General features: G+C 38.1%; 1 protein-coding gene across 1 annotated transcript in view; it reads left to right on the forward strand.

The window, feature by feature from the left end:
- Window positions 1–14,123, forward strand: part of AOX1 (aldehyde oxidase 1) — a 40,403-nt gene that overhangs the window by 12,236 nt on the left and 14,044 nt on the right. The window contains exons 11-21 of the mRNA XM_009709494.1: window positions 66–159; window positions 2,715–2,824; window positions 3,667–3,851; window positions 5,006–5,168; window positions 6,020–6,112; window positions 7,512–7,681; window positions 9,304–9,430; window positions 9,952–10,074; window positions 11,206–11,302; window positions 12,221–12,345; window positions 13,811–13,944. Of these exons, the coding sequence (XP_009707796.1) occupies window positions 66–159; window positions 2,715–2,824; window positions 3,667–3,851; window positions 5,006–5,168; window positions 6,020–6,112; window positions 7,512–7,681; window positions 9,304–9,430; window positions 9,952–10,074; window positions 11,206–11,302; window positions 12,221–12,345; window positions 13,811–13,944 (1,421 nt within the window). The remainder of the gene's footprint in view (window positions 1–65; window positions 160–2,714; window positions 2,825–3,666; window positions 3,852–5,005; window positions 5,169–6,019; window positions 6,113–7,511; window positions 7,682–9,303; window positions 9,431–9,951; window positions 10,075–11,205; window positions 11,303–12,220; window positions 12,346–13,810; window positions 13,945–14,123) is intronic.

Consider the following 14,123-nt stretch of genomic DNA (forward strand, 5'->3'; position numbering starts at 1 on the left):
AAATGTGAAGGTGATGGAGAAAGGTGACATAAATGTCTTTTTTTTTTTTTTTTTTTTCCCCCAAGTCATTAGGTGGAAACATCATAAGTAGAAAATCAACCTCAGACTTGAATCCTATTCTGGCAGCCAGCAACTGCATGCTCAGTCTGGTTTCAAGAGGTAAGAGGAGGTAGCCTGTGGTATTGCCAGAGGTACAGGATCCTATTGTATGGGGAGAGAGGAAATAACAACAGGGGAGCATTTGTTAAGGAACCCTTTTCCCACTCTCATACAAGAACACATCTGCAAACGAAGAGCGTGTCAAAGATTCTCATGTCAAGGGTAAGCATTCAGACCAAAGAGATCACATGTGCTTCTGTGGGCAGTGAATTACTATAAGCACTCATAAAACCTCACAATCTGAGTAGCTGTATAACACCTTCCTGGAAGTTTTTTTTTCTGAAACTAAGGCTTTGCCCTGGTTTAAAATCACAATTTGGCCCTGAGAAGAACTCTGGCTTCTTGTTCCTTACAGGTACTTCTGATACAGGAGCCGCTAGTCCAGCACCTTTTTCCATGCCCATTTCCTCAGTTTCCGTCCATCACTGTATATATACTCCGCTCTACCTGCTCCTTTTCTTGTGCATTACCTTACCATTGGAAGGTTGATAAAATTATTGGTAAACATGAGCTGTCTGGTGGCCTGGAACTGTATGGTCTCCCTTCTAGATGGCTTATGTCCTTTTTGCCCTTAATCCATAGTGCATGTTGCCATTTCAGACCATGTAGTACTCAACACCCTGAAATATGTGTTCTTTAAAGCGTTGCTTCTGAGCCAGGATTTCTTGGAGCAGGTGCACAAAAAGTTGTGCTGTGTGATTTCCATGAATTCCTCCTGCATAGGTCGGCATTGAGAGGAAAAATACCAGTCAGAATGTTGTTCTGACAAGTGAAAGTACAAACATTTGCATCTTCTTACTTAACAATCCTAATGGTGTGCCTCCTTATTTGAGTGATGAATAGGATCACTGATTGATATCTCTTTCTGCTAACCTGTCAGAACTTTACTGCTGGGAGGGAGTTTTAGATCACAGGTTTTTAACATTTCTTTATCAAACGGTAGTCATTGAAACATAGGAAAATAGGATTGTTCAAGAAAAGGAGGTTGCAGAAGCACTATTAGTTCTTAGAATTTATCTTAGATCACGGAGTAAGAGAAAATGCACCTTCCTAAATCCTGGCAGGCTCACAGGTGGGATTGGACAACAATCTTTGTGTATGTAAACCAAGTGTACTCTGGATGGAATTGCAAAGGCAAAAATCCAGAAGTGACATTGCTCCTATTCTTACTTAACAGTGTTATTTTTCAGATTCAGACTTCAGCAAAATAAAATTCCTTTACTAAAGTTTTGCTGTCACAGTAGTTGTATTTGAGGAATGAAATTTTAATGCAAAATTATATTCTAGGATGAACAGGTTCCAGTGTCATCATTACATGTAACATGAAAAAGTTGAAGAAAATAATCTTGCTGTAAAGCAGCTAGTCTTGAAATATCATGTTCCTTGAATGTGAGGGAAGTATTTTAATATATGAACCTTTTAAAAATGGCACGGAAGATTATCTGGTTGTAGAAAGTCTTGGGATAGGTCAGGGCTACTGCAAGATAAATAGTGTTTAGTAATAAGAAATCATTTATTTAAAAATGCATTGGACCCCTTAGGTAGCGTGTGAAAGGTACAAAGGACACAGAAGACTAGTAAAAAATACACTCTGACTTCATCTGTCAAACACAGGTGGTTAAATTCCACACTAGTGAATCACTGTGGACTTCCATCTGTACAATGTTGTATACTACCTAAGGGGTCCAATGCATTTTTAAATAAATGCCTCTGTGTTCTTGCAGAATGACAATGCTACTTGACAGTTGTGTTACTGGTACAGTTGCAGTCCTAACTACAAAAGTCCTTGAGCCAATGAATCTTGTTTAATTAATAGAATCAATTCTATGTGTTAAAATATTATATTTCCAGAAGGCTTGCCAGCTTAACTGTGTAGTGATATTGGCAAACCTGATGTAGCATAGATGAAGTTCAAAGGGCTCTTACAGATTTAGATTCCCTGCAGAAGTTTGTCCTCTTCCCTTTTGAAAATTCCATCTTTAATATTATATATCATAGAATGACAAACATGATCACCTTTTAGAATAACCTACCAAAAAAAGAAAGGAAAAGTCAATAGCATTTATTCCCTTCTGGACTCCTAGAAGTGTTCAGAATCTCAGAACAAAATTGAACCCCAATTTTTTTTTTTTTTTTTTACTTTTGCAGCAGTTCTATTCCATTCAGTTTTCTCCCTCATTCTTTATGTTTTAGAAGGAAAAGTAGTGATGACAGCAGCTGCAGAGATTTGGAACAGATTGACAGGAGTGGGGTTGGGGTCATCGTGGCAGTATCAGAAAGGAGGATTGATGGGGGATTGATCAATGCTGCAAGAATTGATCAATGGGGATTGATCTCCCGACACTTTCTTAGGACTCTGGCGTTATGATACTACAGAAGATGGAGCAGTCATTTGTATTTATAGAGTAAATAACTGATAACTTGTTATGTAAACTCTGCAGTTACTATTTACTCGGGAAAGCTGCAGGTATTTCTTGCCAATTAAAATATAATTGATGTATGTTAATTGCACAATTGTACAGAAGTTTCTGGATTTGGGATTTATTTTTTTTTAGGAAGAAAGCGACAGATTCCTTTGAGTGATATTTTTGCAGATGGAATTGATAACAATACCATTGCACCAGAAGAGATCTTAGTCTCTGTCCATATTCCCCATTCTAGGAAGGTAAGTTACTAGTTTGTTTCGATTTGCTTTATGCAGAGTTAAAGACTATTAAATAAAGAGCGGGAGGGGTCATAATCCCTATGTTTAAAGTAACACTTATTAACTGCTCACTTTCTGAATTCCTTACATTTGATCCTGTTAGTGCCATAGTATCTCCTAGTTTCAGCCAAAAAACACAACTCAGCAGGTAGCTGGTGATATGTAGAGAGTGATATTCAGACAAAAGTTTACCCTAAAATGATGAGGGCAGTAGCACTTGTTTAGACCCCCTACAGAAAGGGGTCTTGGACAAGCTGCCATAGTCTCCACCAAGGCAGGCTGCTCACCTGTGATATGGTTGGCATCAAGCAGTTAAGGCATTGTCACCTCTTGAGGATTTTTCTTAAAATGAGAGAAGATTGGACATGCACATGATGCTTCCATAAATGTTGCTGAACATCTTTAACTGGTATTGTGTTTGCAAGAGTGGATAGGGGATCTTATAAGAGAATTGTGGGTCATGTTATCTGGGTACTGAAGTTTTGCAATACTTTGAAGCCTCTAAGCTTTTAAGCTTGTTATAAATGCAACTCCACTCCACAAGATCCCTGTCTTCCAGCTACCTACCATGAAAAAATCTAGGCCATCTGAACTGTGTAGATGATGGAGGATTGGGTATGGGCTGGTAGAAAATCAAAGATGGTAAAGCTACTGAAAGGTCAAAAGAAGGAAGTTTATGGTCTTGAATGCTCAGGAAGTTGAATTTGTGCTCTTCATTTTTTAGTCTTTTGCTTCACATAGTACAATAACAAGTTCTACTTTCAGATACTTACATGTCTGCACTTCTGTCTGATCTTGCTCAGGGGGAGTACGTCTCTGCATTTCGACAAGCACCAAGACGGGAAAATGCTCTCCCAATAACCAATGCTGGGATGAGAGTCCTTTTTGAAGAAGGTACAGACATAATAAAGGATTTAAGCATTTTCTATGGAGGTGCTGTCTCGACCACAGTCTGTGCAAAACAAACCTGTTCGACACTTACCGGAAGGTACAATTTCTCTGCCTTTTCTGTATTTCTGAATAAAGGGACTTTGAGAGCTTGGGTGTACTTCCTTGGAGCATGAAAGTACAGAAAGATTTCATTTGTCTGGCTGATGCCATGTATGTTCAAGTGAATGATCTGGTCAAGCCTTGATAAGTTTTCAGGATTGTTACATTTTGAAGTCTGCACACGGGTGCAGTTCTGGTGTGAAGTCTGCGGAGAGATATGAGCTGTGAGATAGGTGGATGAGGTATAAATAATCAGTTGTGCACCTGAACCCAAGCATTGGTAAATGATGCTGTATCCTATGGGTTTGATAATCCCCTGGTATCAACATTCTTAAGTCCTTCAGTTTGGCACTGATAGATACAAAGTTTGAGAACTTCAGATTTGCCCGATAAACTCAGGAGCACAAGTCAAGCCTTAACCTTTTCAATATCTCTTCATCTACAAGATTCTAATAGTCTCTGAAGTTAATCCCTGACATTCCCTCCCACTTTGCAGTATCTTTCCAAGTTTTGGAGGAAAAAATTTACAAATAATTCAAGCAGTATAAAGCCATTTCTCTAAAGAGAGGCCCACTGGACTCTTTTTGTCATTTAATATGCAGCTGTTTCACTAGTTGACATACTCATTTTTTGCTGCTTCACATGATTATATTTATTCTAACAGATTTATAGTTTGATATCTAGGGTTGTGTATACTATGGAGAATTAACTGTGGTGAGATACTTCAAGGAGACAGCCTTTTCAGAAAACGTAACAACTGTCCAGCACTAATCAGATCCCTTGAAAGCTTCTACAGTTTGCATCAATATCATTATCCACTTTTCTTTAATTATAGGACAGTATCTGCAGAATAGTATAATCTGTAAGACTGTTAAATCAGCTTTAAGGCTGTAATAGTTTTTATTTATTTATTTATTTATTTTAAAAAATGTTGGCATACCACTCAATTCCATTGACTTAAGGAACCTTACTTCTGTGAGCAACATTATTCTACTACACTGTTTTCAAAATTGCAGACCATTATTAGAATCAGTATTTTGGCTTCATTGTGAGCAAGATTATGCCTGTGGTCCATAGAACGAATGTATTACTGCAATTTGTATTTATTTTTTTGAGTCCTGGTCTGATTGTATCTATTATTCTTCCTCACAGACACTGGAATGAACAAATGTTGGATGAAGCTTGCAGACTAGTTATTAAAGAAATTGCTCTTCCAGGCTCAGCCAGTGGTGAAAAAGTAGACTACAAGAAAACTTTGATAGTCAGTTTCTTCTACAGATTTTTCCTGGAAGTATTGCAGTCATTAAAGACGATGGTAAATTAGTTCTCCATGTCTGCTTTTGTGCAAACAAATCAAAGGGGTTTTTCTATCTGTTGGTGCTTGCAATTTGTACAATGTACTAAATATTGTCTTTGGGGTTCAGACCTACAGAAGAACATAAGTGCTTGACTCCCAAAGAGATTGATGGAGAGATCCCGTTTAACTTTTAGGTGGTCAGGTATCTTTACCTTCGATACTAGGCTTTAAAAAAAAATGGAATGATGTTAATGCAACAATATATCAGTGTTGAGCTCCCCAGCCAAAAGAAAATGTACATGAGGTCTTACTCCATCTGTCTGTAGTTCAAAACATAAATAGACAGAATAGAAATAAAGGCTTTGGAAAGCAACTGTAGGTGTTAAACCAACCCTCCTTCTTGTATCAGTTGTTGACTGGGAGAGAACTCTAAAATCTTACTTCCCAATACATTCTAGATGTAATTTACTCATTTTTGTCTTAAATCTGTTCTTATGAGGAAAAAATATCCCTTTTGCCTTTTTCTTCTGTGTTACCTTGAGCTCTTTCCTTTCAATTACCATTGGTAGGTAATTTTCTGTTACTAGGAGTAGTTCTGTGCCAGTTTTGATCAGACCCCAGAACAAAGCTCTTCTGACTATCCCTTTATGTTGCTTACTTTAAACAAGCATATTTGTTGAATCCAATATCCAGTGAAATCTCAAAACTCTACATTGTTTTAAAATTGGTTTTTTAGAGCCTTTCTAGCTTGTGAGAGTCTTGAAGGAGTTTCCTGTATAAAGAGTTTGTATTTAGTGATTTGAGTTGTTAGCTTTTTTAATTGGAATGTTCAAAACGTGAGTTTTAGTAGTAATTCACTTCCTTTTCAGGATCCTTGCCACTCTCCTGGCATACCTATGGAATATAGGAGTGTTCTACAAGATTTCAAAACCAAAATGCCCCAGAGTATCCAAATATATCAGGCAAGTGATTTTATTCTAAGATTGTTCTATACTTTATAAGACTTGGTAAAAAGTCATGGTTCAAGCATGACCCTTGCTGTGAAGTTCAGGTACAAATTTTCCAAAGGGTTGAAGGCAACAGGCTCTCAGTGATTGATTTTAACGGTATCTCAATTAGAAAAACTTTGTCTCTAAAAACAGACTCATATGGGTATACTCACTTCTTCTGAACAGTTCTCAAAAAATAAATACGCTGAACAAACTCTGTTGTCAGACTGCTTAAACTTGGTATATGGCAGTGTGCTACCCAGTTGGAAAAAAAATGAGAAGAAAATAAAAGATCTTGAAAAACCCAAGTCTATAGCTATCTTTATAGTATTCTTGCCTCAAGATACACTTTTCTTAAGATCTCAGAGGGCTCTTAGGTCTTACTATAGATTTGGGAATCAAGATGGAGTTTGTGATGGCTCTCCGATGGAATTAACAAGAGTATTCAAGGACAAGTCAGCAGTAGAGGGCAGCAAAGAACACCTTTTAGATTTTCTGAGGTCACTCTGGCGACTAGACCACGGCAGGAACTCCTGCAAGGATTTTTGATAACCTCAATACACAAGTAAAGATCTCAAGTTTTTGAAAACCTAAAGACAATTCAAATGAAATCTAGGTAAACATATTTTTTCATTTTTATTGTTTTCATTTCATGTTTTGAGTTGTGAGCAATTAACTAGTTCTAAATGTAGAAAAGGAAAAAGTTAGTGTGAACACTGACCCAGAAATTGGAAGAGTGTTCTGAAAGTTGGTAACAATTAGTTGATGTGGCAGAATTAACTGGCAACACTGAATTAACTTTCAGGAAACACTTAGAAAAATAAGGTTAATGAGGCACTAAATTCATGCACAGGTGCAAGGAAATAAAATTGGGAAGGAAATATTTAAACAACGTTTTCTCACTGATTTACATTAATCAGTTGCAATCTGTCAGTGAGGAAGACAAATCCTAGGAAACACTGGAAATAGCTCAAAATACAACACCAGGCACTGGTAAAATACAGAGCAGAATCTTGTGAGAATAATTCAGAAAATTATCAAAGCTTCATGACACCCCAATCAGTAAGGGAGGAAACTATCCTTCTCAAAAAGAAGTGCTGTTTATATCAGTTCTATGTAAACGATTAAGGAAAAAAATCCCATTAGGCAAACCTGTGAAAGGCTCTCGGAAGGCTCCTTAAGAGAAGAAATATAAGAAATCCCCAGGAGCAGCAGTCAGGTCCTGCATCCACATGTGTTTTCAATATTGAACCAGAAGATCATAGTATGAACAGTTGTTCTTTCATCTGATTTTCTGATTACTCTAACAATAACATGACTATTTTTTTTTTAAGTGTTTGGGGGTGGGGGTTGTCTATTTTTGACTATACAGGACATAGAGCCGAGTCAGTCTCCCCAGGATCCTGTAGGACGGCCCGTTATGCACCAGTCTGGAATTAAGCATGCCACTGGTGAAGCCGTTTACATTGATGACCTTCCTTCTGTGGACGGGGAGCTCTTCCTGGCTGTCGTCACTAGTTCCAGTGCTCACGCTAAGATTGTGTAAGTGTTCAAAGGGTCTGCTGTGAGACAACAAGGGGTAATGGTTTTAAACTAAAAGAGGGTAGATTTAGACTTGACGTAAGGAAAAAAATTTTTACAATGAGGGTGGTGAAGCACTGGAACAGGTTGCTCAGAGAGGTGGTAGAAGCCCCATCCCTGGAGGCATTCAAGGTCAGGTTGGATGGGGCTCTGAGCAACCTTATCTAGTTGGAGAAGTCCCTGCTCACCACAGGGGGGTTGGACTAGATGACCCCTAAAGGTCCCTTCCAGCCCAAATGTTTCTATGATTCTATGATTCTATCTGAAGAAAGTGTTACTATGAATTGCTGTCTGAAATTTTTAGAGCAGACTAATGAGTTATGGGTATACAGAACACCATACCTGATACCCACACTGGCTCAGGTACTGGAAGCAATATCGTCACTCTAGTAGAAGGCTCTGTTTGGATTTAAGTGTCTCAGTCTGTATTACATTACGAATAAGGCTGAACTGTTTCTGGTCCATGAGCTAGCCTAGAGCTAACCTAGGTACTTCCACAAAGTTCTGAGCTGTGCAGTGCAAGCAGGCACTGAAACTCAGCTTTACCAACAGAGCTTTGAAATTTCAACTCTGTTATGAACAAAGAAAATTGTTCAAAATGTAGGAAACACTGTTGCAATATTGCAGCAACAAGGTAGCTAAGCTTATCTGAGACTGTATAGGGGTTGAAAATAGGAAGAGGATTTTATTTTGAAAGAAAACTGTTTTCACATGTTTCTATACTGCCAGGATACGCCTATTCTAGCAGTTTGTTCAACATTCAGGCACCGAAATGCACATATCCAAGTTGTCTACCCAGCATTCAGGCAGCAAGACATGTATCCAGGTAGTCTGATTAGGATTAATTGTGATAACAGGGAGAACTGGGGCTGCTAGCTATAGAGTCCTTGTCATATTTCCTGGCTTATTCTTAGGTTGGTGATAGTATGCTGGGTTTGGATGTGCTCTTTTTGGTACCATCAAGGAGCTGACGTCACCCCCATCTGTGTGAGTCAGTAGGATTTATTCACTCTCCTTTGTCATTCTGATCTGAGTGTCCAAAGAGGATGCCTGTAGATGCGCTAGGATCTTGGTGACCTGCTAAACAAGGTGCTATCAAAACACGCCATTCTTATAGACCTTCTGCCGTTCTTTCTGATCCTTCTACACCCGTACGTTCCCATTCGTTCTCCATTTATACTGGTTTTGCCATTTTTATTATAATTCTCTACATGAACTCTCTGTAGATGCTTATTTGTGTCAGTTTGATATCTGTGTAGTCTATGACATCTTAGAAAGTTGCAACTGTAGCATCATAATTGTACCATCATTTTTATTAAATCAGTGCAGTTCAGGCAGTCTAATGGGCCAATGATTTCCCTGTTGCTTCTAGAGTATTTCCTAGAAATGAAGCAGGTTAGTAGAATTTTAAGTTGCCTTTAACTTGCACTTAGCATGCCAGAGATAGAAGGAAAAGACATACCTGAACGTATGGGCAGATCCTGGCAGTACAAGAAACATACCTCTGTATTGTGTTCCCTTCCTCTGTGTAACGCTTTGTAAAATGAATGAGTTACACTTCTGTCTTCCCATATCCCAATCAGGTCTATAGATACCTCAGAGGCTCTAAAAGGACCAGGTGTCTTCGATATCATAACAGCTCATGATGTACCAGCTACAAATGAGTTTTATGATTCCAATGATCCGGAGATTATATTTGCAAGAAACAAGGTATAACCACAATCTTTTTAAAATTTATTTTCTTCATTTTTACTGCTTCAGCCTTTTATAATGAAATTTTTCTTGCTGACTCTTGAATTTCTGTATTGTGTTTATGTTAGGGAACCACTTTAGGCATATGATAAGGTAAATTCTTACAATTTTTTCTCACTCCCTTTTCAGCTTCAAAATAGCTGATATGTACTGTATTCTGCCTAGAGAAAAATATATAAATCAGAAGAATACAGAGTGAACCTCACAAAACCATCTGAATTGTTGGGAGAGTATATTTAATTGAAAGTTAGGCTCCCATTGTCCCTTTTGAATACTGTCTTTTCCTTGATTCCTCAGTTATACTGATATTTCTAATAATTTGTTACCTTCATGGATGATCTAAAAATACAAAAAGTCCTAAGTCAACACAAAACTCTAAAAAGGAAACATGAATAGTGGTTACACAAAAGACGAATATCAGCAGCACATATGGGAATCATTTGAATCTACTGTTCTATTAAGTGATATGTATTTTACAGGTGATTTGTGTGGGTCAGATTGTCTGTGCTGTGGTTGCGGATTCAGATGTTCATGCCAAACAAGCAGCTGCAAAAGTGAAGATAGAGTATGAAGTGCTGGAACCAGTGATCTTAACAATTGAGGTACTAATAATTCCTTTTCTCTTGCTTTTTTATTGTTTTATCTATTTAATTAATGGAAGCAGCAGTTCACACTCTTCACTTGCTTTTTAAACGATTTTCTAAGGAAACAAGGTGAACATGAACAGCCAATTAACAAGTCTGTCAGTCTCCCTATGAATAAATTTTTGACCTTTTGGCTAATTTTGACCATTTGCGATAGGCAACAGTCTCAAAAGTGTTAAGGTCCCACAAGTTTCATAATAATAAATACAAGAGTACAGAAGAACTCTTTTAATGTTCCCAGTGAGGAAAAGACAGTAAGCACACTAGTTGTTTAGAATTCTTTTGGTAGCTACCAGCTGGTCAATCAACCTGTGTATATTGGCTACACGATCAGCTCCTGATTATCTGTAGCATTTTTATCTGTTGTCCAGCTAGCAAGCCAACAAAGTTAGGCTGGAGACATAGAAGTATTGGGGAAATGCGAGGGGAAAGATGTTAAGGATATAGAACATTTTGGAAATGTGATGTGAGAGTCATAGGGAAAATGATCTTATGCTGGGTTAAGGAGACAAGTGGAAGTAAGGAAAAAAGGACATATTTGCAAGGAACCAGCATTAGTTCTGGTAGTCACTTTACAGCTTGTTTCCATAATGTGTGTGGGGTGTAACAGAACAGTCTTTCTGGTAGAGAAAAAGAAGTAGTCTCTTTTTAAAGGCTGGCGAATTTTGCTAGTATTTCATTACAGTTGAAAGTCCAATGAAGTCTTATTATAAATAAAGCAAATCATACTTAATAAATAGTTTCCACTTTTACTTAGTCCTTCTGATTTCTTCCCCTCTTAATGGCATTGCTCTTTGGATGATGTCGTTGCATTCTTGTTCTGTGCTCTCCTGGTCACTTGCTAGATGCATGAGAGGGAAGAGTAGGTTGAATAAACTGATTACATCAGGAAAGAATTGCTGGAACTGAATACACAAACTCATCAACAATGACAGTAAAGTCATGAAATACAGTTGTTCATTGACTTTGGTAGCTGGCAGTTCAAATCTCTGAGGAGAATGGTGTTTCTCCTGAGAGTAAAATACCACACCAAGCTGAGAACCTTTAAAATACTTTAAAAAAAACTATTTATCTTTTTCTCCACTGCAGGAAGCGATAAAGCACAACTCGTTCTTTGAGCCAAAAAGAAAATTGGAACATGGAAATGTTGATCAGGCATTTGAAACTGTTGATAATATAATTGAAGGTAAACTGCAGAATACATTTGGTGAGAAGTTGTCCGTATTTGGGTTTGTCTGCCTGTTCTTCAAGTCCCAGTTCTAGCTTTTTTCCTTATAACCATTAGGCCTGAGAAAGCTCTTGATCACTGGGAAGAAAGTGTGATTAAACCTAGTGGTCTCGTGGTCCTGCTACTACATTCAAGCTTTCTGCATCCTCTGTCCTTGAAACAGAATCACAGAATAATTAGGTTGGAAGGGGGACATCTAGTCCAACCTCCTGCTTAAAGCAGGTCCAGTTAGAACAGGTTACTAAGAGCTATGTCCAGTCAGGTTTTGAGTATCTCCAAGGATGGAGATTCCACAACCTCTATAGGCACCTCTTCCAATGTTTGACACTTTCATGGTGAATTTTTTTTTCTTATATTGGGTTGGAATTTCTTGTGTTCATTGCCTCTTACCCTTCCAGTGTGCATCTCTGAGAACAGTCTGGCTTGCCTTTCTCTGCACCCTCCTATTAGGTAGTTGTAGACAGCAATAAGATCTCCCCTTAACCCTTTTCTTTTTATGGATGAATAAATCCAACTCTCTCAGCATTTCTCATACATCCTGTGGTCCAGACCCCTGACCATCTTGATAGCCTTATTCTTGACCTGGTTCAGTATGTCCATGCTTTGTTTTAATTTATCTGTGTTTTATTTAATGTTGTCACCACTTGTAGCTAATATTGGTTTGCTCTTAAGTTCTGTTGATGCCACTGGAACAAGACCCATTTAGTAGTGCAAGGAGTTTAATCTGTGTTTTTATTTTAGATGTTGCTCCTTCATACCAGAAGTATCAGATTTGACACCAATTACCATAATTTACATGATGATATTAGTTCTTTCCTGGTTCATTTCTTCTGTCCTTTTCCTTCGGTAACACTTGTGTTTTTCTCTTTGGACCAGGGGAGATTCGCATTGGGGGACAGGAACACTTTTACATGGAGACACAGAGTGTGCTTGCTGTTCCAAAAGGAGAGGATAAAGAAATGGATGTGTATGTGTCAACACAGCACCCAGCAATTATTCAGGTAATACGGAGTGTTCTCAGATAAAGTGGTTGAACCTGTGACAATAGAGCTTTTTAAGTTTGGTTTACAAATCCATCTTAACAATTTAGAAGCAGTAGGAATGTGAAATTGCACATCTGGATTATTCAACAACAGCTGCTTTGTAGTACGGCTGTATTCTGATAAACACTGACCTATGTGTGAGCATAAGGAGGAAGTAAAAATCTCTTATTTTCCTTTGAACAAAGTACCTCATGCCCCACTATTATAGGCATGAAAAACTCCCTGTGGAGTGCTGAGGCTCCTCCATCCCTCTTAGCTTTCCATTGAGGTGAAGAGCAATCAGCACCATGCAAAGTCAGTCTGCTGAGGGTTTGATCAACTCTAATAGCTGTAGGTGAGACTGCTGCTGCATGCCAAAATCACAATCATAGAATGGTTTGGGTTTGAATGAACCTTTAAAGATTATCTAATCCAACTCTCCTGCCATGAACAGGGTTATGTTTCACTAGATCAAGTTTTTCAAAGCCCAGTCCAGCCTGCCCTTAAACACTTCCAATGATGGTGCACAACTTCTCTGGGCAACCTGTTCCAGTGTCTCACCACCCTTATTGTGAAAAATTTCTTCCTTATGTCAAATCTAAACCTACCCTGTTTCAGCCTAAAACTGTTGTCCCTTGTCCTGTCAGTACATGCCTTGGTAAAAAGTCTTTCTCTGTTTCTTCTAAGCCCCCTTTATATCTTGAAAGGCCACAATAAGGTCTCTCTGGAGCTTCTCTTCTCCAGGCTGAACAACTCCAACTCTCAGTCTTTCTTCACAGGAGAGATACTCCAGCCCTCTGATCATTTTCATGATAGTAAATGGTAAAGCAAAGCTGACATAGCATATGGTCTGCATAGCAATAGCTATGGTGCATGAAACTGATAGTATTTCAGACTCAACACTGGCATTTTGTGTTCAAAGCCCAGTTCAGCTCCTTTTATCATTTCCATTATTATTGTATTGCCAATAGCCAAGAAGCATGAAGAACTTTGTGTCTGAGAAAATTATTTGAAGCAAGAACACTCCTGATACTAGCAAGACCTTAGATTATTAAAAAACAAATTGTTTTATTGGAATTAAAATTAAAATCAAATTTATGATCTTAGTAATAAAAATAATAAAACCTATGTTCTAATCGCTTTTTCTTGTACCTGAAGCTTCTTACTGTTTAGATAATGAAATCCAAGGGTATTATTTTTCACTTCTGTTCATGGCCCTTTCACAGTCTCTATGGTAGACGTTTTAAATAGGAACACTGTTGACTGTTTGTTGTAATCTTTTTCTTGGTTTTTAACCTAGGGTAAAGGAAAATTATTTTCATCAGATTTAAAAAAAAAAACCTAGAAACATGTGTGGAACTCTTTTCTAGGAAAGGTTTTTTTTCAGAACCTAACTTTTAGGCTTAGTTTGAGCTAGCATAAAAGATTAAAACTGATTTTACAGGAGATGGTAGCCGCGAGTTTGGGCGTTCCAGCCAACAGGATCATGTGCCATGTTAAACGAGTTGGTGGAGCTTTTGGTGGGAAACTCCTGAAAGCTGGCTTACTGGCATCAGTTGCTGCAGTGGCAGCAAACAAGTAAGTGCGGTATGTGTGTATTGGGACATAAAGAGAAACCAGGGTGAACAAGTTTTGCATTCTGGCTAAAATGCTTTCTCCTTTCCCAGAGTTGCTAGCCAAAAAGTCATAAAATCCTGACTGTTCGCATTTTGTAAGACTGTTCAGTGTATCTCTTTGTTTTGTTTTGTTAGACCACT

This window comes from Cariama cristata, unplaced genomic scaffold (assembly GCF_000690535.1).
Source record: "Cariama cristata isolate BGI_N322 unplaced genomic scaffold, ASM69053v1 scaffold18451, whole genome shotgun sequence".
NCBI lineage: Eukaryota > Metazoa > Chordata > Aves > Cariamiformes > Cariamidae > Cariama > Cariama cristata.